General features: G+C 41.1%; 1 protein-coding gene across 1 annotated transcript in view; it reads right to left on the bottom strand.

Annotated features, from left to right (window-relative positions):
* The window catches only part of ctnnal1 (catenin (cadherin-associated protein), alpha-like 1), a 42689-nt gene extending 24203 nt beyond the window's left edge, over positions 1 to 18486 (bottom strand). The window contains exon 1 of the mRNA XM_056414762.1: positions 18136 to 18486. Within this exon, the coding sequence (XP_056270737.1) occupies positions 18136 to 18231 (96 nt within the window). The 5' untranslated portion in view covers positions 18232 to 18486. The remainder of the gene's footprint in view (positions 1 to 18135) is intronic.
* Positions 18487 to 23091: the final 4605 nt, after the last annotated feature.

Genomic DNA, 23091 nt, shown 5'->3' with positions numbered 1-23091 from the left:
GGAGCAAGAGAATAAAAAGTAGAACATGTCACATCTGCATCCCACTTTTCCTTGACTTGTTCTTTTCTCTAACACCATCTCCTCTATGCCTCTGTGTGCAATATTGTAATTGATTTAAGTCTGTCTCTAGAGCCTGGCTGCTGCCGTGCCCTAGAGTCTGTTACACTACAGCAGAATATTACTAATGAAAAGTGAAAAGGTAGCACATCCCATAGTTTAAATTCAAGGATGACACAATATTAACATGTCACTCGCTTATTTGGCTCACACCACTGGTGACTAGTGAGTCATAGAGCGAGCCAAATAAACAAGTGAAATGGTATTTTGTTCTCCTTCACTGGGATTTGGTAAATATGTTCACTTTGGGTTTAGCATTCAATGTGAATCCCATTGTTAAAGCTGAGCCTCCTTTTCCCAAACATAATACAGTGGCAACTTGTGATGGTTAACATGTACACGGAAACCGCAGAAATAGGAGAGTGGCTGCACCATCCAATTCATACACTGCAAATTAGTTCATTTTCAAGGCCCTAATTACGAGTGTGCAATGCACACAGTGAACAACACATTGGTCCAAACTTTTCCAGTTTTCTGGACAAGAGGGAACCATTTTGTCATAACTGAACAACAAAACTGTAAAACTTGAATAGTGGCCAATGTTCACCTGCACTCTTTCGTCTGCCTGCAAACACAATGGAGAGTGGCAGAGGTTTACCGTGTTCAATTAGAAACACAAAGCAGCAGTTCAAGTCAGCGTGAACGCTGAGCTGAACCACATGTAGTCTTTTCGAGCCATGCATTCTTTAGGAATTAGATCGCATTTACAATTAGTACTCCATCACACACCACGTCTGTTTGAGGGGCCACCCAGATGAGAGACATAACCGTTTCATCTTTTTGGCGTTAAGACCGAACCCAAACACGCCTGAGGCTTTTGGTTGAATACTCTGTGAACTTGAATTAACATATAGACAGACACCATTATTCACACACTTAGTAAGGCTATCTGGAATGCACATTTAAAAACAGAAAACACATATTAACATATATAATTAACTAGTGAGTGTGTGGGTGGAGAGAAGGTAAAGAATAAGAGGTGAAAACAGACAGACAGACTAAGCTTGTGGTGAACCTGTTCCTGAGACAAACTGACCTCAGATCAGTCTGATTCTGCAGCTCCATTTAGGCTTCCCTGAACCAGCGATATAAACTCTCAAACCCCTCTGAGTAAAGCTCGCTTCCCCTCTCCTCTTCATCCACGCAAAGACACACCTATCAACTGCCTTCCCAGAGATAAGGAAAGAGACTGCAGTGAGTTGGCAGTAGTGGCTGTAGCCTTTTAGGATGATTGCACGCAGATGTTTTACAAAGCAAGACAGATAATTCCAGAGAAAAGATAGTCAAATCCCTGCTCGCCTATACAACCACATGATCACAGGGATAATACCAGCTGATTGCCTCAGAGAGGAAGAGGGGGGAGAAGGGCATAGCATGCTGGGAGCTGATGGATGTGGGAAGACTACAGAAGCCAACAGAGGCATCTTTATGCGCGTATGTCCCTTTGAGAGAGTAACATTTTCATGAGCTTATTATTGAACTTTAACTGCAGTTGCACAAGGACATTTCTTCTGTATTGATTTCTCTTCTCCATCGCAAGCATCACAGCATTAGTTTGATGGTGTTATTATTATTATTGGACTTCCATTCCCTCGGTGGCCAGAAACATGCCTCCAAATGAATGATGCTATTTCAACGTGTAAAGAAGCAAATGTTTGTTTACAGCTTGGAGATGTTTTAATTTAAAAAGAGATAATGTAATGACATGTTATGTAATAATATGTTGCTCTTGCTTTTACAGCTCGTTTATGCTAATCCCAAGAGTGGAGGGAACTCTGCTGCTTTAAAAACATAGTCAATGGAATGATATGGACTTGATTCAATTATTCACATTTCAAACTGCTAGTGTAGGAATTCTACTCGTTAGTCATGATTTTTTTATTGATGTCATTTTAGATGAAGCATTAAAACAATGATGATAATACTAACCCTTTATTTAAGAACTATTCCGAAGTGCATGTTGGCAGGATCAGTTGTGAAGTGGAACGAGTGGTGTTGCTCAAGGGAACTGTATTTGTTGGCTTTGTTTACTTTTCATTGTCGTGTTTTCATGTTCCAAATTGCTCCCAGCTGGCAATCATATAATGTGCTGAGCCAGTTTAACTTTGTTTGACTAAAGTCTGGGCAGTGGTTAGTCTCAGTAAACATGGTGGGGGAGAAAGTGGGTGACATATCAAAAGGAGCACATGAACATTAGCCCACTCGCCCGTGTAAGCATGCAGACATGCAGCCAATGAGACGGACAAGCAGACGCGACTGATGGCTTGCAGACACAGAAACAAGTGCAGACGTATGAACATGCAGGCAACAATTGTTGATTATTGATTAATCTGCTCATTACTTTTCCAATTAATCAGAAAATAGTGAAACATGTGCATCCCAGTTATAAATGTCTTGTTTTATCAGTGCAAAACCAAGATGTCCACTTGAATATAATATAGAAAGACGGAGAAAAGCAGATAATATCTAGATTTGAAAGGAAGAAAACAGCATTTTCTCACATTTTTCAAGGAATCTTAACAATGAATCGATATTTAAATAGTTGGTGAATATATTTCTGTCTATCGACTTATCGTTGCAGCTCTGACAGACAATAAAGACATCGTGAACACCATAAAGGATAACGAGTATGAGTATATTGAGTGTGTATCAGATTGTATCCTCTTGGAGTTGGACTTGTTTGGCTCAGCAATTAGTGCCGACATTTAGACATGAGGACAGGCAGACGGGAGCCATGGCAAACATCAGAGAGAGGTTATCGCTAACGACCAACTAACTAGCTATTCACCGGTGTGTGTGTTCAACTTCTCAAGATGGACCACGACCAGTGATGGAGTATCATGTCTCATACGGTGAGTTTGAAGTACACATAGTGGGTCTAGGCATGAAAGAAATTACTGTTGGAAATACCAACACAACAATTACTTGTGTAACAGTTATGGCTGGTTAGTGTTTGAATTGTTTTGTACTAATACCAATAACACTATACTTTTTGAGTAATTTATCTGACTAAGACATTCAGTGCAATCTTTTTGTTATTTGTGTTTGTTGTTACTTTGTGCTACAGGCCAATTTCTGTCAGTACTAAGTGAGTATTTAACCCTAGTGCCAGTGCATGCTGTTCACATATCCCGATTTTTAAAAACAAGGTGTGAAATTACAAACATTGATGTGCTTTCCTCAAAGGGCTCACGCTAAAAGCATGCTGAAATATGTCTTCATTCTCACTGTGAACAATCACGTGCACCTCTCGAGTGCTGCACAGAGACAGAGGCAATGCACTATTCACAGTGCAATTTCACCAGGCTGTATACAATATTCTGAAAAACAACTTTTGAGCAGCGATTGTTCCACTGCTCATGTAAAGGCACATTCTGCGTGTAGCATGTATGATTTTACCCTGACATCATGGAAAGGACAGTACATATGCCGCAAGTTAAAAAGACCAGTGTGTTATCAAGGCTGTGATATCTGCATAGTTGTATCGCATAGCGCTAGAGTACAGACAGCCACTGAAACGCTCACACACACAGCTCACATTCAATAGAGCACAATACCTCTTTTCATTCCTTTTTCCTCACGTAATTCTGGGAGGGAGTTAGAGAGAGACAGAGAGAGACAAAGGGAAAGTTAGGGAGGGGTTCAACCAAGGAGAGGAGAGATGTGCCCTGAGCACAACATGACCGCCAGGTTAAACTCCCTCTGGCTGGCTCAAAAGTTCACCTTCCTCTTCTCCGCCATACCTGGGAATAATGTGGGGGTCAGCATCAGATCCAGAGCAACCCAAGGCGGTGGCTCACCTGGGCCTTGAGACCTACATCCACCAAGCGTTTTTAAACGGTGACTTCTCTTTGCCATAACCATTTACTTTACTGGAGAAACTGACTGAGTGCTGCATGTTTTATAGTATATAATCACTATTGCAGTCTTGACTAGGGCTGGTTATATTTTTATGATAATCATATCAATACGGTACCGAAACAAGATTTTCTCAGTTGACTCAGCACATGTACTGTACACAGGGGAGAGAGGTATCAACCCTCCTCAGTTCTATCTCTTAGCAAGAAAGTGAATATGAGTATTTCCCAAAATGTTGAACTATTCCTTTAATATACAAAACAATACAATAACATATATTTAGCAACAGACTAAGGCACAGTCTAAAATAAGCAATGGTAATTATAAAATGTCTCATTGAAGAATAAGTAAAAAAAGACTGAATTGTATTCCAGAACTAAGATTGTAGCTGCTTCCACTGAGCGTTGTCATAGTCGAAGCCAGTCTGCCTTCAGTTGCCTCCTCTGTAACTGCTGTGATTGTGAAGTCAAGTTGCCTCCATATTACAATCTTGACAGTCAATCAGCTCGTCCACGTGGACGCTGAAAAGACAAAACTGCTAAATTGATTGTAAGGTTGTCACAGTAGACAAACCCAATAAACTCGGCTCATATTTTCCCAGGAACCATTCACTGTCAAATAAATGACAAATATAGTCCGACTTATTTCTTGGTATTACAGCTTGGCATCGATTCCTTGGTGCTCCGCCACAGTTCAAGTGTTCACGGCCTTTCTGAAACCTCTCGGAGACAGATTTCTAAATGAAGGGATGGGAAAATGGACCGGGGCTTCCAGACTACATATTTGTTATTGTTTCATCTCCAGGGCATGGCTGGCAGTAGACTGGTTTATCATGTATGTGCCATAAAGGGGTAGTGTGTCCATTCAGGGAGTATAATCTAAAAGGAAAGCAGACCAGTCTGCGTGCTACCTGGTGCTCCAGCATAGCTGTCTAAAAATAATGAGAAATCTATCAAGTCTTAAGTAAGGGCGTAAAGCAGACGGCTCTCCGGAGTCTCTCTGACCTGAGCTAGTTGTAGTTTACTGTGTGACAAATTGTGACAAGCCAAATAAAATCTGTCTTTATTGAAGCAGTCGTCCTTTGTAAGCAGTTCCCATAATACACTTGTATTCAAATGCATCACGCAGACATTAGTTCCGATGTGGATGAAAGCTGCACTTGATATTTGAGCGTTTGTATTATGGGACCCCATTGACCTGGTTTGTTAGTGCACTGATAGTAACGCATAATCTCTCTTGAAAGCAGAGCATTGCTACAATGTAATGAGTCAGGCTGATAGGAGGTGCAGGAAGCCTAGAGGAGCCAGCAGCTGATAACAGTGAATGATAAACCTGGGAGAAAAACAGACAGACAGCTGTGATGGAGAGATAGACGGGTATACAGTAAATAAGGGATGATGGTGGACAGCTAAGATGGAAAAAAAACAGAAGGCACGGCCGAGAAGAGCTACAGAGGAAATAAAGCAAACATTACCGGTAGTTTTTACCAGCTCACTAGACCATAACTCAAACTACTCTTGTGGTACACTGATCTCGTTTCTCTTTAAAACCCTTTAGAGTTGCTGTTGGGCGATGAGTGAATCAAAAAAATCTGATTAAAACTAATTTAATAACAATATTGGATTAAACAGTGCACCAAGAGGCACTTTATGAGCATGATTGACAAGCGGTATCTTATAATTAAAAAAACTCACTTTTTTTCCCCACTGCTGTGCAAATGAAGCCATTAGTTTTTACAGTTGAATTACCTGTCTGAAAGCACAGCATCAACCTCCTTTAATGAGCTATTTAAAAGTTTGAAGGAAAATCATTTAGTAATGTTTTTTCAACAGAAGCAAATCATCGTGTAAGGGTGAGTAACAGCGCTCTGGAGAGCTAAAATAGACTGAAATAATACAAATATTGACAACATCTTTGACCCAGGGAGCAATTCAGGTGAGATCCCACTCATTTGGAAATGTACACGGTATGCAGTTACAGTTTTCTGCAGGCTACACTGGGCTCTTTGTTCAACAGAAGAACCATTTTTTCCAAAAAGACGTCTAATTCAGACTTTTGCCTGGGAATAAATCTTCATATGGATATGGCAGTTGTTTATTTTGTTCAGGAAACATTAAAAAGGGAGAAACATCACACATATTACCTCCTTATGTGAGGTCTCCAATCTCTCCATCAGATAAGGATGCTGACATTCAAACAACATTCCTCATTAAAAAGCCTTTGCCTGGACACTAAAGTCAAATTTATTTTCATTAATTGAATACGACTTGCAGCTCCTTCATAGAATATTCATATACACTACCGTTCAAAAGTTTGGGGTCATCCAGACAATTTCATGTCTTCCATGTAAACTCACTTTTATTTATCAAATGAATTGAAAATTGAATTGAAAATATAGTCAAGACATTGACAAGGTTAGAAATAATGATTCATATTTGAAATATGAATTTTGTTCTTCAAACTTCAAGCTCAAAGGAAGGCCAGTTGTATAGCTTATATCACCAGCATAACTGTTTTCAGCTGTGCTAACATAATTGCACAAGGGTTTTCTAATCAGATATTAGTCTTCTCAGGCGATTAGCAAACACAATGTACCATTAGAACACTGGAGTGATAGTTGATGGAAATGGGCCTCTATACACCTATGGAGATATTTCATTAGAAACCAGACGTTTCCACCAAGAATAGTCATTTACCACATTAACAATGTATAGTGTGTATTTTTGATTAATGTTATCTTTATTGAAAAAACAGTGCTTTTCTTTGAAAAATAAAGACATTTCTAAGTGACCCCAAACTTTTGAATGGTAGTGTACATATATTATGCAAGTAGTTACATTCCAGGAAGACAAGAAGAAAAGAAAACAAACAAACAGTGTTTTTTCCGGGGAAGGGTGCTGACATGGCCTGTTGCTGGTGTGCATAAACAGACCAACATTTGCAATTCATGAATAACACACGAACAACAACAACGCCGATGTGCATTGTATTCTGGAAAGTATGTCCAAAAACAGACAAGCTCCTCAAAAGGAAACCCTGAAAATGTCTTACGAATTGAATAATTTAGATCAGTCTCACCTTGTGAGATGAAGCACCTTCAATTGAAACAGGGAAAACATTTACATAAGCAGTACCATTGTGACAAAACACAATGTGGCCAAGGGCACTGTCCCTACTTTGTTCTTGTCATCTGACTTCAAACTTTGAATATCCCCCTCCATGATTGCTTTGCTGTTGAAACTTGATATGAAAGAAAACTCCAGTTCCTGATGAGGCTCTATTGTATTCTTCCTTCTGAACCTCAATTATCTCAGTCAGGATCTCCTGGCCCACCAGTGAAGATTGATGAGCACCTGTGAAAACCCAAAATGTATGGATCCTGTCAAGAACTGTCTCAACGTCCATTTTCACCTAACATATTTTAGATAAAGCCCAATTCAGAAAAATCATGACAATCAGAGCCTGCATCCCCTCTTCGTCATCTTCATCATAATAATCATCATCATCAGCTCGGTTTGTAAAACCAGCCTCACAAAGCTTTGTCCTGAGAACAAAATACCAGTCTTGGGAGATGTTCTACTCTCCAAATGAAAGCGATGCTGCAGCTTTTGAACAAACAACATTTGTCCCAGAGTCACTTTCTTGGATGCAACATAGCATGAAGACAACAACCTGCTCCCAAAACCTGGAGTTACCAACACAAAAACAAAGTCGCCCCCTTCAGGTTGTCTTCACACTGAGCCGTGTTCATGACTGGGTAATTATATAAAGTCCTCAACAGGATAATCCTAACTGCTTGCCAACTCAGCCTCGAAAACATTCCATCAGTCATCGTGATGGGTAATTACAAGTAATGGACAAATAATGGTGTGCGGTGAACAGCGTGTGAAAGTGGCTTAACCGGGCTCTGTGACAGCCTCCCGCAGTGATGGCATGTTTGGGGGGAAAAAAGACATGCAGCGGCTGCTTGGAGGATGCTGACCTAATACACCTGACACAAAGGCACTGGCTTGCTTCTCATATAACACGGCTTGTTTTTCTTTAACAGCAAAGTGAAGAAACAAAGTTGTCTTTGCTTCTGATGTACCAATTGAGACATTAATAAAAAAATATAAAAGTGTCTGATATAAACCCTAAAATAAATCTCAAAAGCTACCACTAGAATGTTTTGCCGTCCATGTTTTTAAGCCTCTGAAAATTCTTCACAGATGAAAGGAAGGAGATGGAACGATAAGATGTCAGGTGTGGAATAAAGTTGGCCAACTATCCCCGGAGTGAGACAAATCCTCACACAGAAGGAGAAAAAAAGCAGGTCAAATAATGTGGTTTTTGAGAAGTGAGGGGCTAAAAAATGTGAATGACTGCGTGAATAAATCAATGAATTGTGTCAAAGTAAACATCAGAGCCCTCATTGCTAAATGACAGTGGCTGAGAAAGATGATTCATTGATGAAAGTGGTGAGCGAACAACGCAAGGCCAAGTTCAAGCCCTGGGGGGGGGGGGGCGTAAAGGTCACACCCTTTGAGACTCTGACTTTTGACCCAGGCTGTGATGCCACGAGAAACAAAACATAGACACAATTTCAGACGGAACTCTATTACACATTGTAGGAGCTTGAAATATGAGCCCGGTGAAGGAATGCAGCCCCCCTGACTTCAGACTGCATGATGGCCTGTGTTGTGACACACCACCTCTTCTACACATACTCATGGGGGGCTTGGATAACATGCTTTCACTACCTGACACATACCCATGTATTCAAATGATGGTCAGGAAGCAGAAGTCTAATCTAAACAGGAATAATAAATACTCATATAACTCCACGAAAAGACTCTTACATTCACAGACAAGTACATTTGTGCATCATCGGCAACTCCAAAAGCACCTTTCAGTCCTTCAGATAACAGACACGCTTGAATGTAGAGAACAACCGGAACATTATTTATAGAAGGTGAGTGACTTTAACTTATTCATAGGGGTTGGACACTGTGTGTGTGTGTGTGTGTGTGTGTGTGTGTGTGTGTGTTAACCCAGCGACTCGTCACCCAGAAACCGTGACAAGATGAGAGCACGCTCCATGTGCTGCATCGGGTAGTCTCAGGTTATTGATCAGGGAAGTGATCCGATAGAGTTGGACGACAGGACAAATGCATCATTAGGCTGAATTTGCCATTGATGGACCTTTATGGGCCAATGTTTTGTCATGGCCTGTGAAGGGGTTTACCTAATGAAACGGTCAATAAAGGATTCACAATGCTGTCTTTTCATCACAGTTGATGGTCAGTTGAACACATATAGACAGGCCCCCTAGCTGCCATGAGGAAACACAACTCTAAAATGGCCTGCACAAATCCGGCTTCTTCAAATATACAGCAGCTCCATCCTGCAGAGCATTTGTACACAAAGCATGTTTGTTCAGAAAAAGCAAACCACCACTGTGTAATACTGATCAGTGTCAAGTTAAAACGATAGTGTCCTACTCATGGTACTCGGTCTTTTCACAATGTTTTCGATGATATCTGCTTACAATTGTGCTCACGTCACTGCACTGGCTCCAAGAACATTTCCCCTGAAGACAAAAGATGGTAAGAATACCATCATCTTTCTGTGTTAAAGAAAAGGACAGCCGAATCTGGATGAGCTGCTTACATGGTGTTCCCGTTGCTCTTCCCCAGAAAAGGTGGGCTGAGCTCGGTTTACAGCACAGAAGAAAAAAGTGAAAAGATTGAAGTTGAAATGGTGAGGCTGAACTTTCTGTGCACAATTTGTAGCCTCTGGCTAGGTTTTCCGTAGGCTGCATAATTAATGAGATGATACGGGGAAACTGGACTCTCTGGAGAGATCGAGATTAAAAGAGGGCTCAATGTAGAGAGATGGGGAGCAACAAGGCTGACGACAAAGAGTTAAAGAGCTAAAGAGTAAGGTGTATGACAGGAAAACAAAATCAGGAAATTGGGCCGAGCCACAGAGGAAGGGTGGTAGGCATACACACAGGGTGCTGTACAGAGTCTTACAAACTGATACTTCCTCACACCCTGAACTCACATCCGAAAGAGATATTCCAGTGTGTGCTCAGTACGACTACTTAAAGTGTCACTCTGCAGAGCTCTCTACTAGTGCACAAGGTCAAAGGTGACATACTTGCAGATGTAATTTTCAGATGTATTGGATAGCTGCCAATCAAACAACAATGGCCAATATTTGCATTAAAATAGTATAGAAATAATACCTTCTCTAGAAAGAGATGTGAAAGAGAGACAAGAAGGTTGGAGGAACATGATAGACTTTCAAGATATATTTTTTTTCTCACTTTTTCTAACTGAATTAGAAAATAAAATAAAAAACGTTTGGTATTCTGCGTTTTCCTTTTCCTTCACGCTCTCTTTGTTCTGTCATGTCAAACTTCATCTCTTTAAAAGAACCCATTATCGAGAGGGGAGAAGTTCAAAGACGCTTGAAGAAAGCAATCAACACATACACGTCAGACTGAAGGATTCCTCCGAGGTGCTGCTGGAGAGAGAAACAAACATGATGGCTTGGAGAGCTTTTGGATGTCCATCATATATTCCTGTTTTGTATGACCTTGAAGACTTCTTTAGGACTCTACAGGACACTCACATTCAAAGCAGACAACAGACATATTTTTTTCCAGATAGAGTTGGATATTATAATATTAATTTGGCCTATTGCAAAAAGCAGAGGTTTTCTGTGAGGCTCTCCTCTCCAGGGAGGCAGAGGGAGGGGGGGGGGGGGGCTGAGAGTGACATGAGGAAAAGTTACTGCGTGAGCTGAAAGGCAAGTACGGGACTAACAAATGGTGTCTGATTATGAAAATGGTTCTTCTTCTCAGAGTATTAACTCATGATACACATATTTTGGAATTCACTTTCTGAGGATGATTATTGACTTAACGGCCATGAAATAAGCGTCGAAATGAGAAGGTAAAAAAACACTCTTATGAATGCAGCACTTTATAAACTCAGTAGTCAGTACGAAAGTATTCAGTGATAGTCGTCTGTAGAGCAGCAACGATTAATCAATTCGTTGTAAACCATTAAATCTATTAAACTATTCGATAAGTCATTAATATATTTGACTAATTGTTTTAGAAAAATAAAGAAAATCTCGGATTCCTCTAGCTTCTTAAATGTGAAATCAAAATAAGTAGTTGTAGCCCTATTTGTCTGTACACCCATGAACACGTTGCAAACGGGAACTGCTAATAGCTAATTAGGCATACTTGCCAAAATGTAAACAGATAAAGGCTAAAATTCAGGGCTCTAGTTGTAGCCAACAGCTAACTAACTGACTCCAAGGCAACATTGACCTGGCAAAGAGAGAATAAGTCACATTGGTGTACTACTTTCATTTGGGACAAGATGTGAAGAAACATATTTAAAGGCACTTATTGATATAGCTTAATCTAAAGACGACACGTGAATGTAGTCTTGTGTAACGTTTTATCAATATTTGTTCAATAACCTCACAGCTGGCAAGGCTTCTTGCCCTCTCCAGGGTTGCATGGACCAGACTCCACATCGTGCATTGAGTGTCCTCGTCAATGTCATGTGCTCAAGACTGAGAATATCACGACATCGGGCCCAGAAACCGCCAACAGAAAAGCAATGGGATGCAAACAGCTGCCAAATAGTGATCTGTTTAGCTGTGGTTGTCCAGGCAGCAGACACTATAGATATGTTGTGTGATATATCTGGCAATACAAGCCAAGACGAGTGGCCGGCTACATGCTAACAAGATTACAGTAAGTGGGCTGTCCCTTCACCCTCATCCGTCTCCTCTGTGCATACAGCATGGGCAGTAACACTTTATGTTTCTGTCCATCTGTATACCAAACTGTACAGACCATACCCACATCATATCAGCCACATCCTTTCTGATGGCGTGCTGTTATTGAAACATTACCTTGGTACAGGTATCGATCAGTATTCACAGATGGCCTCAACATACATGCAACAACATAGGAATTAATGTCAATAAGTATGTCCTTGGCTATGCTTTTGTGCATGTGTTCATGCATCTGTTTCAATCCGCAGGGTGCTTCCTGCACGGTTGGACAACACACACCGCTAACACATTCCCACTGTGTTCACACTTTGAGATGAGACGTCTCATCACTATCTTATCTTGCAATATTTTTTTGATTTAATCTAATCGATTATATATTATCGATTAATCGAATGAAGAAATAAAAAAAAAAAAAAAAATTTTCAACCCCTATTCAAAACAGGGGTCCGGTGCGGTCATGGAAAAACCTGGAAAAGTCATGGATTTTTTAAATGGCTAATGGCCTAGAAAAAAAAGTAAAAAAATTTTTTTATTGAGTATAAAAATAATGCGACGACACGAAATAAAAAATGAAATTCGTTGCTATTTTTATAAATCGTTTTTTTAATTCGTTGTTGCAGCCCTAATCTTATCATAAACTATAAAAAAAGAAATATCCTATAAACACTAACCTGTTTGTTGAATACCTGGTAACGAGCCAGGGAGTCACTTCATACTGAACAATAATACCTCTAACAGCCTTTGCAGGCCTTCGAGGACCCTTTACACATGACACACAGAGGCTGCTCATTGCGAAGAATCATTTACACAGGGGGCAGCTCAGATTATTTTTAATTAGTTCATGGCGATAATAGAATACAAATATATTTGAAAAATTAAATAGCAATATTTACATAAATAATGTCCTGGTTTATCTTTATAAGAACTCACTGTCAAAAGTTGTTTGACTATATATTTGGCAGAAATCTCAATAAGGGATGACTCTAAACAAAATAAACTAAACTGCATAACCAAAGGCCAGCAGAGGAGCATACTTGTAGAGAACAGCTCCTAAAATGGCTTTCCATTTTTAGATGACAACAAATGCCAGACTGAGCTTTGTAAGCACAGTGTGCCACTGAGCCTCTCTGATAAGCTGTTTGATCAATACACTATCACCCTACCAACTATAGCAATGTGTCTTCATCAGAGGCAGAAGCTTTTATGGAGGCAATTAGAAGCGCTTATTGTTATTAGCTACAACCTTCACATACCTTAAATGGCAAAGGGTGAGAGAGCTTTGTTGACCATTAAATGAACTTGGCTGTTCTCTCTAGGTGACAGATCCCTTTAGGCCGGGTTATTTGGAGATTTCGGTCACACACGTGCAATCACTCTCATACACACACACACACACACGTGAAAGTTTGTTAACGAGGAAGAGGTCAACGGATCGACATGTGAGACGGAGCCTTTTATCGGCACTTAACAGCGATCAGTAATGACTCCCCTGGTAGCAATTGTGAGAAGAGCGAAAGGGGAAGGACGAGGGGGAAAGACTAGTCATGCATGCCATTTATGTATGTGTGTGTGTGTGTGCATGTGTCAGAAAGATTTTGAAAAATGAGAATGAGTGAGAGTGGGAGGATAAAGGGAGTGAATTCTCTAAACTGACACAGTCAGCTGACTAATGCAACCACTTTACTAAAAAACAGGAGATAACTGAAATTGCATGTCATTTCAGTTTGATGACACCGGGTTGTTGACTGCCTGTATCTGTACTTTACCACCAAGCAAGAACTTGCCTCAGATCTTCATTTACACAACAACAATGTGAGTCAAGTTCAAAGTCACCATACTTTGTTTGACCTGGGGGGATCTGCTGCAAAGGAATCTAAAAAAAAAGAGAAAGGTAACTGTCTGCTTTTTAATGAGTGTTAGTGTATACACTCGCCATTCTTTAAAACCTTCCACTGATAATGGCAAAAGAGGAAAAGTTGTGGCCTTGTGGTGACGATGATGTGAAGGTGACATGGTCGTGGTGGCAACACACATGAACCTGAAACACCGGCACCACAAGCACTACCATTTAGTTGTTGTCGTCCATGAGCAAACAATTACACATACTAAGACACACAAACCTCACTGGAATCCCCCACCTTTCTTACACACACACAAGTGCTTATTTGATCTCATTCCCAGGAGGCTAGTATATTTTGGTCTGTGAGTGTGAATGCACACGCATTGCATGCTTGTGGCACAATGTAATCCTCGGGTGGATTCACCTTCATGCCAGAGACTCATTTGTCCTCATTATCATCATACGGCGAGGAAGCAGATCTGTTCGGGCTCGTTGCAACAGTAATGCCTCTCTGTCCTGAGGTAAAAAACAACTTCACTGGACGTTTCATGTCACCCTTCCTCAGGATCAGGGACATTATGAGGGAAGTGATGCCCTGTGCCTCAATAAAGCTGCATTTCCCATGTTTCTAGAAAGAAAGATTAAAATGTGACTGATGGTTGTGCTTTCAGAATTTTTAAGAGAGGAGTATTTATATGAAAAGCATTTTGTGCGATGGAGAATTTATGCGGCAAAATGCTAATGCTCTCAGCAAATCCCATCCTAAAAGTTTCCACTGAGCTTTTGTTTGGGTAATAAATATGTCATTTCAATCCCGTTTGTTTGCAAAATGAACATTGAAAAGTTTTCTCACCCATTCCTTTTTAGCACTTCAGATGGCAACACTGCAAGCACCACAACACCTCTGGCAGCATGACAAAGTCGGCACTAACAATATTGGACAGTGAACAGATTTTCCAGGCCCAATTAAAGTTGAACTTTCTTTATTAAACTCCTGGCATAGCCCTGCAAAACAAGGATGGAGCCGGCCTAGCTATGTAATCACAAGGCCAGTGTGTCACAAGTGTTTAAATGTTTACCTGATCAAAGTCTCAGATATTACTTCCTTGCCCTTTTTCATTCCCACAAAACAACACCCTGACACCTCGTCAGCTGGAGGACCACCATGGCCGCACCGTGTGTTTTTACGAGGAACACACCTCAATTATAAAAACCCAGGAACAGAGCTGTTATTTCACTAATCACCACTTCAAAACAGGAATTGGATCTCGTGGAAAAAGCAGCCACATTATCACTAATTGCCTTCCAGTCGGCTGCAGGTAGGACACACACAACAACAGACACATTCATGTCGTTTCCCTTCCCTCTATGTGATAGCCAATGCATTTTTAACCACCGCGAGAGCAATTAATTACCCTCGCCTTGCCCCTCATAATGCTAAATCGATTGGTATGGAGATGACTGTAGCAGAGAAGGTGAAACACATTAGTAAATCCCAAAATGAGGAGGCTGCTTCTGTCAAATCAAGTAAGGAAGGGCCCCTTCTCTTTTGAAAAGGGTGAAGTGAATGGTAACATTGATAGGGGATGCAGATGAAATACAGCCACATTACACAAATAGGACTTGGATGTATTCAGACATCATTGGCAAAAACTCTCAGTAGCACAAATAGGAATAAAGTCCCCATTCAGAATCACTGTCAACATGAATGCATGGACCTGGACTTAATACAGGTAAACATACAAGCACGGAAAGAGAATAAGTGTGTGAGACTGTGTGCGTGTTCTGGTGTGTATCTACGTAGTGCAAGGCCGTAAGACTCCCATCCCTATAATTACACTCTGGTGGGAGTGAAGCTGATAACAGAGGCCCGAGGATATCAACGTCATGAAAGGAGAAGAGAGATACATAATACAATTTTTAAAAGGGAGATAGTGCACAACATGATACCTTATCAAACACTGGCTTTTCTCATTGACACTGCTTTTCATTTCCTCCTTGATAGTCATCTAACAATCCCTAAAACACAGGGATGTGCATACACAAGCAAACGCACACATACAACGCTCCTTTAAAAGAAAAGCCACACAAACCAGCCTACACAGTGCGTTTACACTCACTATAATGATTCAATTATAACCCATGTATGGCAATACTCATTCTCAGAACTGTCACGTAAACCCTCAACTGAATTATCGAACTCACATTAGAGCTAATCAGAGTACCACAGCTGCATTAAATATCAGTCTTTCTAATGGCCACCGACACAAGTTAGACAGATTTGTTTTGGCATTTGTATTCTGTGCGTATGCCTCAAATGCCCTCACACATCTAGTTATAGCCTGATATACAAGAAACAATTAATAGCTGCAAGGTGCATTCAATTTCCTGTTATATTCCTATTTCCTATTACACAGGATACCACACCTAACCAACAGTTATTCATTATAATATTGTAGAAAACAGAAAAACAGCACATATTTCCATTTCAGAATAAAATGTTTGCTTGAAAAAAGGAGATTTACATGATGATCAGAATTGTTGCTGTATCTGTCAATTGACTGATTGATTAATCTTTTCAGCTCTGGGAAGATGTTTGGTGCATATTTGCAGTACTTTGTGTGCATGTGACCACACTGGATGAAAAGCACTCACAGCGGGTGGAACTAATGGACCGGTCAGTACCTACCGAGTGACCGTCCTCCAGATGACATCACAACGACAAAACATTACATATGGAGATAATGGTCCATGGAAATGGTGTTTCTTTCAGCATTGCAGAGCTTTGTTGCTATGGGGACAGGCCTCACAGTGAGAAACAAAGAAAGTTAGAAAAGATTGTCCTTGAGGCCCACTATTCAACACAGTGGACTGTTACATGCTGAATGCCGTTAGCATATAGCACATTCTTCTATACTACATACCGAAGACCAGCCTCTCCAGGGCCGGAGTGCACCATAGGTCTGCTGCAGCATACATATTATTAAGATAACGCAGAGTACAGTTTACTTCACGCTTTTGCACAATAGTACATCATTACTTACTTTAAATTAACGTACAGTAATTGCTATTTGCATCATAGGTATAACCTTACCTGAATTCACCCTTAATGTCTCATATTATATAACAAAATGTATCAAATGTATTTATTTTTGGTGTACTTTTGAATTACTTCAGATTTAAGTGAACAGGCCACACAAAGAGCACATCCCGTAACAGGTGTCCTTTTCCTATAACTAACCCATTTTCATTCAGTACAGCATGACCTTATATCATTCTGGGCAATGAGAGGGAGGACGCCGGCTTTCAGTGTTCTCAGCGGGAAGGACAGTGTCAGGGACCTTCCATCATGGTATTGTCCAGGCTCTGTTAAACCACCAGTGAGGCACCTCTCAGTGGAAACAACAGGACATTTACAGGCCTCTTGCTCTATACTATTGTGCACAAGAAGGGGATATTAGCATTTATAAGACCGGTGGTTATTCAGGAGATGCAACCCACCTCCCAGGAAACAACAGTGGATAACACTGAGGTTCAAAAGATAAGGCTTTGCCGAATAAATCTTCTGCTGTTGTCCCTAAAATGACATTACTGCTTCACAAACCTTTACAAAACAGCGGTGGAGTTTACAACCTATAGCCTACTTTGCAGCACGATACAATAAAATGATGAATTAACTCATTGACCTGAACGCCACGCTTTAAAGCTGGGGCAACTGTGTCGAGTGTGCAAGAGAAGAGCTGCTGAGTGAGTGCAGTGGCTTTAAGTGGGACTTTCTTTTACTTCTGTTTATTGAGAAACAAAACACGTGCCCCAAAGTGGCACAATTAGAGAAGTGGGAGTCACAGGAGCTTAGCACTGGACTGCCAAAGGACAGAAACACAATTTCTGGGGAAACTGGTCTAGCCCCTTCAGCAGTGTGTCCTCAAAGTGGAGTCTGCTGACTAGCAGCAGAGTTTCTGGTGATCTCCAGCACACAGAAAAGAGGGGGGATTAATATCACAATGAAGTTAATTGTTTTTTGGTTGGCTGATCATTGGTTTAATTGCTCCCATGTTCACTTTCCCCTTTTACAGTAGAGTAGGCCTATAGCCCGTTATGTAAATCTATAGCGAACCAACTTCTGCCTAACAACAATATATCTCTGTCCTCTAATGTACACTTAACCTGTTAAACGTGTACGGTTCCTATGACTTTACTATGTGCAATAACTTGTAACGAGGTAGTAGCTGTAATTAAAGACCATTATCGAAAACAATCAATGACGGCAGGACAACGTAATAACGTATAGTCGTCTCCACCGCACGTGGGACACTCTTTGAACTCAGCACAAGAGTCTCCGAGTGCAAACAGGTAAACACCAGAATCAAAGTGAGCCTCATGAGTGAAAACACTCCTGTTGTAGTGAAGCCAAAGTACGGTTTAAAGTAGGCCTCCGGTGGGTTCCGGGGGGGGGGGGGGGGGGGAGCAAATAAACACAAAACGCCTTGTTTTCCGCGCGGGAGGGCACTCACCTGCGACACTAGAGGAATAAGAGTCTGCTCCACGGAGCGAGTTTTGATTTCCAGACCGGAATCAAAGTTGCTGTTGCTGCACGGAGATGAAGCCATTCCCGCCGAGCTCTCCCTGGCTGACACACACAATGCACGGCGGAGTTTCCTGAGAGCCTTTTCCCCCTTCGCCGTCTCGCAGCCGCAAACTGCTGTAGCGGACTCGCTCTGGCAACGCCGGTCGGTTTGTGACTCGGTCACACGGTGGTCGATCGAGTGGCTCTCCGCGCGCGCGCGCACGCTGTTTTAATCCACTGTGGCTCGCCGGAGCCGCGGATGTCCATGTAGTTCACTCAACACCGGCAGGGAGCAGAATGCCGCACGCACGCTGCGCGGCGCACACTTCTGGAGGGGTTTCACTGCGGGCTGCTCGTGTGCGACTCAAGGTTGTGGTCATTGTACTCGGTCTGTTTACTCACCAACAGCAGCAATAGCTACAACAAGGTGAAACACTATCAGATATATTGAGGATAAAAGTCAAGTGAAAGACGACATCAATGGTGTATCTATCTGTTTGACCATAGTGTGCACAACAAGGGGAAGATTTCATATTATATAGGACTTTTTTACTTTGTTATATATGTCATGCACAGTGCAGGATGCTGTATGTCGCCCTCCAGAGAGAGGAGCAACGCTTTCCTTCCAAGACAAAAATAAATCCCACATTATCCCCTGGAGTCTATAAGCATCCCTTATCGTTCTCTCAAAATACACACTAGATATGCCAATCAAACCCGGCTGCACCGAGCCACATGGGACAGCTGCAATACAGTGCCTGTCTCAAAAAGTTAGAGACTTTACCATTTATATGTCTGGGGAAGCATTCATTCACATAATAGGTTGTGGGTTACCCAGGGTTCAACACTGAAGTTGGCCCTAAAGATGACTAAAGTGGTTCCAAAAGGTTTATTTATTATTAAAATGTTGAGATGAGTAAAATGTCAAACAAATGTAAAAATAGAGCCGCTCTTGTTGTTTTGATAACACAAATGGAACATGGAGAGCTGGCTGGAATTGTGTTGCTGCTCAGACTAAAAGAGAAGTATCCTTTGCTGAGTCCCAATGTCCGCCCACTACTTTCCAAAAGTGCATCAGAATCAAACACATTTATTAGCTACGTGTGTTAGACACACAAAGAATTTGACTTGGCGGCTGGTGTGTACACATTAGACAGACAAACAAAACAACAATAATTAAAAACAATGAACAGTCGACATATAAGATAAAATAAAATAAAGAAGGTAAGAAAAGGACATGTTGGGTGATTGTGACTCTTTGAATGCATGAGGGAGTTGCACCCATTTAATCTTACTGAAGAGTTCTTTTGTTCCTCAGATAAAAGTCTGGATGACATTTCATGTTCAACAAACTGACTGACTTGGAGGCTACGATGAATGTATGGCTGTTATTTCTAAATGGAATAATGTTGGTTTTCATGGGGACGAGACTAGCATCCCCTGCCCAGTATAAAGTTCATAGGTTTTACTACATCATCATATTTTGTGACTTTATCCCCACTATAACTTAGAATTCTTTACGGCCATCTGGATCAGAACCCGACCAAACTATTTGTCAAATTATCTGTATCCTCAAGTTGCTCCAGTGGCTCTAACTTTTCTAACAAGTGTAGTCACTGGATGACAAGTGCTGAGTAACACTTCATGTTTCAAACACACCAGATGACTGAGAGCAGATATGGCATATAAGCACTGATAGTGAGAGCTTTTGCCTGCTTTATCATTAACTATGGTGCCTGGCTCACACTCTGTGTCAGCAGAAGAGACAATAGTTGTGTGTGTGTGTGTGTGTGTGTGTGTGTGTGTGTGCGTGCGTGTGCGTGCACGCTAAGGCTGTCTGCCTCAGGCTCAGCCAGTATTTATTTAAAACCTCCAAGCTATGCTTTAGTTTAACCCTCCCTGTTTACATAGGTTTCACTCCACACACACATACACAAACAAACAAACACACACACACACACACACACACACACATACACACACACAGCACCATTGTGAAGGCATGCAAGCAGTTTGGCTGCTATGTGCGGACAGGGCTGTGTTCCACTTTGATGAATGGCTCCACTACTAAGTAGATGATATCAGTATGTTTTTCTTAATCTTCTCTGAGGCTCTCTGCCAAGCGATTCAACGATAACGAACTCCATTGAGGCTATTTGCATTGTGTTGTATCAACTTGTGCTGGTTTCAATTATTTTGGTCACAGCAGATAAATTCAAGAAGCATATACAACACATCCAAAATGATACCATTTCAGTGGAGATAGTTTAGTTATCATCGAGGCCAAGTGCTTCCAATCCACCAGCTCAAACAAACACAGTAGTGTGCATATTCTCGCCGAGTTTGTTAGTGCCATACTCTCACTGTGAAACAGGCCTGTTTTCTAAACATTATCTAATTTGAACTGAAATATTCAATATGTGCTCCTCTGCCTCTAATCTATTCTAGGCAGATTGCATTTTGACAATTGCCCTGAAATTTATAAGCAGGAAGTCCTTTTTATGTATTCTCATCTGCACAGTCCAAGGATATTACTCATTAAATGAAAGATGCTTGTGCATAGTGTGATTGTGTTGCTAACAGCTTCTCTCTCTCTCTCTCTCATGCTTTATCATTGCTGACTTATCCTCTCTCTCTCTCTTTCTCTTTCTCTCCAGTCTCTCTCTCTCGTGCTTTAGAATTACTGACTTATCCTCTCTCTTTCTCTCTCTCTCGCTCTCTCTCTCTGGATCATTCCTTCTTGCTGTACACTGGCTGTGATTGTGGTGCACTGTTTTTGTAGTTGGTAGATTAACGTGTAGATAAATATGTTTTGTTTTTAGTTTTAACACCACATTTCACACATCAACATGAGCCTCCGGGCTCCAGGGAGCCTACAAGTCAAATGAACTAGTTTCAAAGATACTTGCACTTCGAGCTGCCGTAGCTTTGACAGAGACCTGCAGCTGAACTCCCTCTCAAAGATGCAGTGACTGGAGAGGCCCCTCTGAGAGAGAGGAGGTCAAAGTGAGGGGAAATGCCCCGCTTGAATATTTAGTTGGCTTTACATGTTTTTTACTGACTGACCCTGAGTGGATTTACAGTTTAAAGCTGCAATGACGTATTTCATTTCCCCAAACTAATCCTGCATTCTGTAAACAAGTAGAGATTTGACTGCAAGAATAAGACGAGTGCAGCAGTATATATTCTGTACACATTACATCTATTGCACCTGTCCATCCTGGAGAGGGATCCTCCTCTGTTGCTTTCCTGAAGGTTTCTTCCCTTTTTTCCCCCCTGAAGGGTTATTTGGGAGTTTTTCCTGATCCGATGCGAGGTTTTGGGGCAGGGATGTCTATGTGTACAGATTGTAAAGCACTCCGAGACAAATTTGTAATTTGTGAAATTGGGCTATACAAATAAACTGAATTGAATTGAATAGATAATAGAGATGCCTTTCAGAGATGCAGCTGTTTGGCTACATCCCAGCTATATCACCTAGCTGCCACTCCTGAGATGAGAGCCATAGACACATTGGTATCCACCTCAGAGAGGTCGTCTCACCCTGCCAAGTCTGTTTAAATCCGGTCTCCCTTAGAGTGAGTGAGGAGGGACAACAATAGCAGTATGAACACAATCAATTTCCTCCCCAAGTGTTGGTGACAGTGAGTCTATTTTGTCTTTACCATGCACATATAGCACAAGTCAGCATAGCCGGAGGAAAGCAAACCTGTCAGGCTCCTCTCCTTCCCCTTCTCACTTCCGCAAAGGCTCTAGCCTCATTTTCTTAGCTACATTGTCATTTATCATATTGTCTCAAGGGTTCAAAAATGGCATCACATTTTCTTTCTGATCTTGTCAAATGGACAGCTCGAATCTCCTTTTGACAAAACTGTCACCTGAACCTTTGAAATCCATAAGGCCCAAAGGCTTCTTTTAACAAGTGAGGATGTGTGGCTGGCAGCTCGCTCAGCTGTCACTATTGGCAAGGGGATAATAAAGTCCGACACAGCCGTGTTTGTATAGCCTATTGTGGCATCTTGATTGTTGATGGAGTAATTTCAGAATAATGTAAAATGAGCCATTGGGTTTATATACAGTATATATATCTGGTTCTCCTCTTTCTTAAACATAGGCAAACAAAATAGATAAAGTGTTTAACATTTGACTTTAGTAATATATACTTGAATTATGTTCTAATCGAGACCCTTTAATACTCTACTGATGGCAAGTAATCTGGTAGATAGAACAAGCACTTCCTTGTCCAATTTGTATATTGTTCAATAAATGTCTTCAGTGCCATGTACAGACACTCAACAGACCAGAACAGGAAACAACATTCAGCCATAAAACCAAGATTCAAATCCTCAAATTGTTATCCAAATCTCTCCAAACAAGGCACTTAATCCCCACCAGCCCTGTTTTGTTTTGACCTTTGGCTCTCTGTGGATAAAGAAAAAAGAGATACATAATGTAATGTAGTTAATACCTCAAGGCATTACATTTGCAGAGTTTTCTAGTTATGTTCACGAAGGCCACGTTAAACGCAATGGCAAGTAAAACCTTCATAAGAAAGAAATGAACAACTAATGAATCTCTTGTAACCATTTATACCGGATATTTGGGTAGGCTCTCTGGATTCTGTGATTGACGTGCGCTATCTAGTGGACATTACTCAACATTGCACTTTAGCTTTCAATTGTTTAATATTGTCTTATCACCGACATTTGAACCAATGTGTTTACAATACCTATACATAATAAAGATAATTGTGTAGGTTTTAGTCTGTGTACATATTTCTTAAACTATATAACCATTACAATCTATTGCCACGCTGCAGACATTAGGACGCGGAACCTTTGTTCGTACGGGTCGGTTTAGCTACAGCTTAATTTAAAGTAACGCCACAAATACAGTTTTCAAG

Source organism: Pseudoliparis swirei, chromosome 1 (genome assembly GCF_029220125.1).
Source record: "Pseudoliparis swirei isolate HS2019 ecotype Mariana Trench chromosome 1, NWPU_hadal_v1, whole genome shotgun sequence".
Classification (NCBI taxonomy): Eukaryota; Metazoa; Chordata; class Actinopteri; order Perciformes; family Liparidae; genus Pseudoliparis; species Pseudoliparis swirei.
This window is presented reverse-complemented; position numbering and strand designations above follow the sequence as displayed.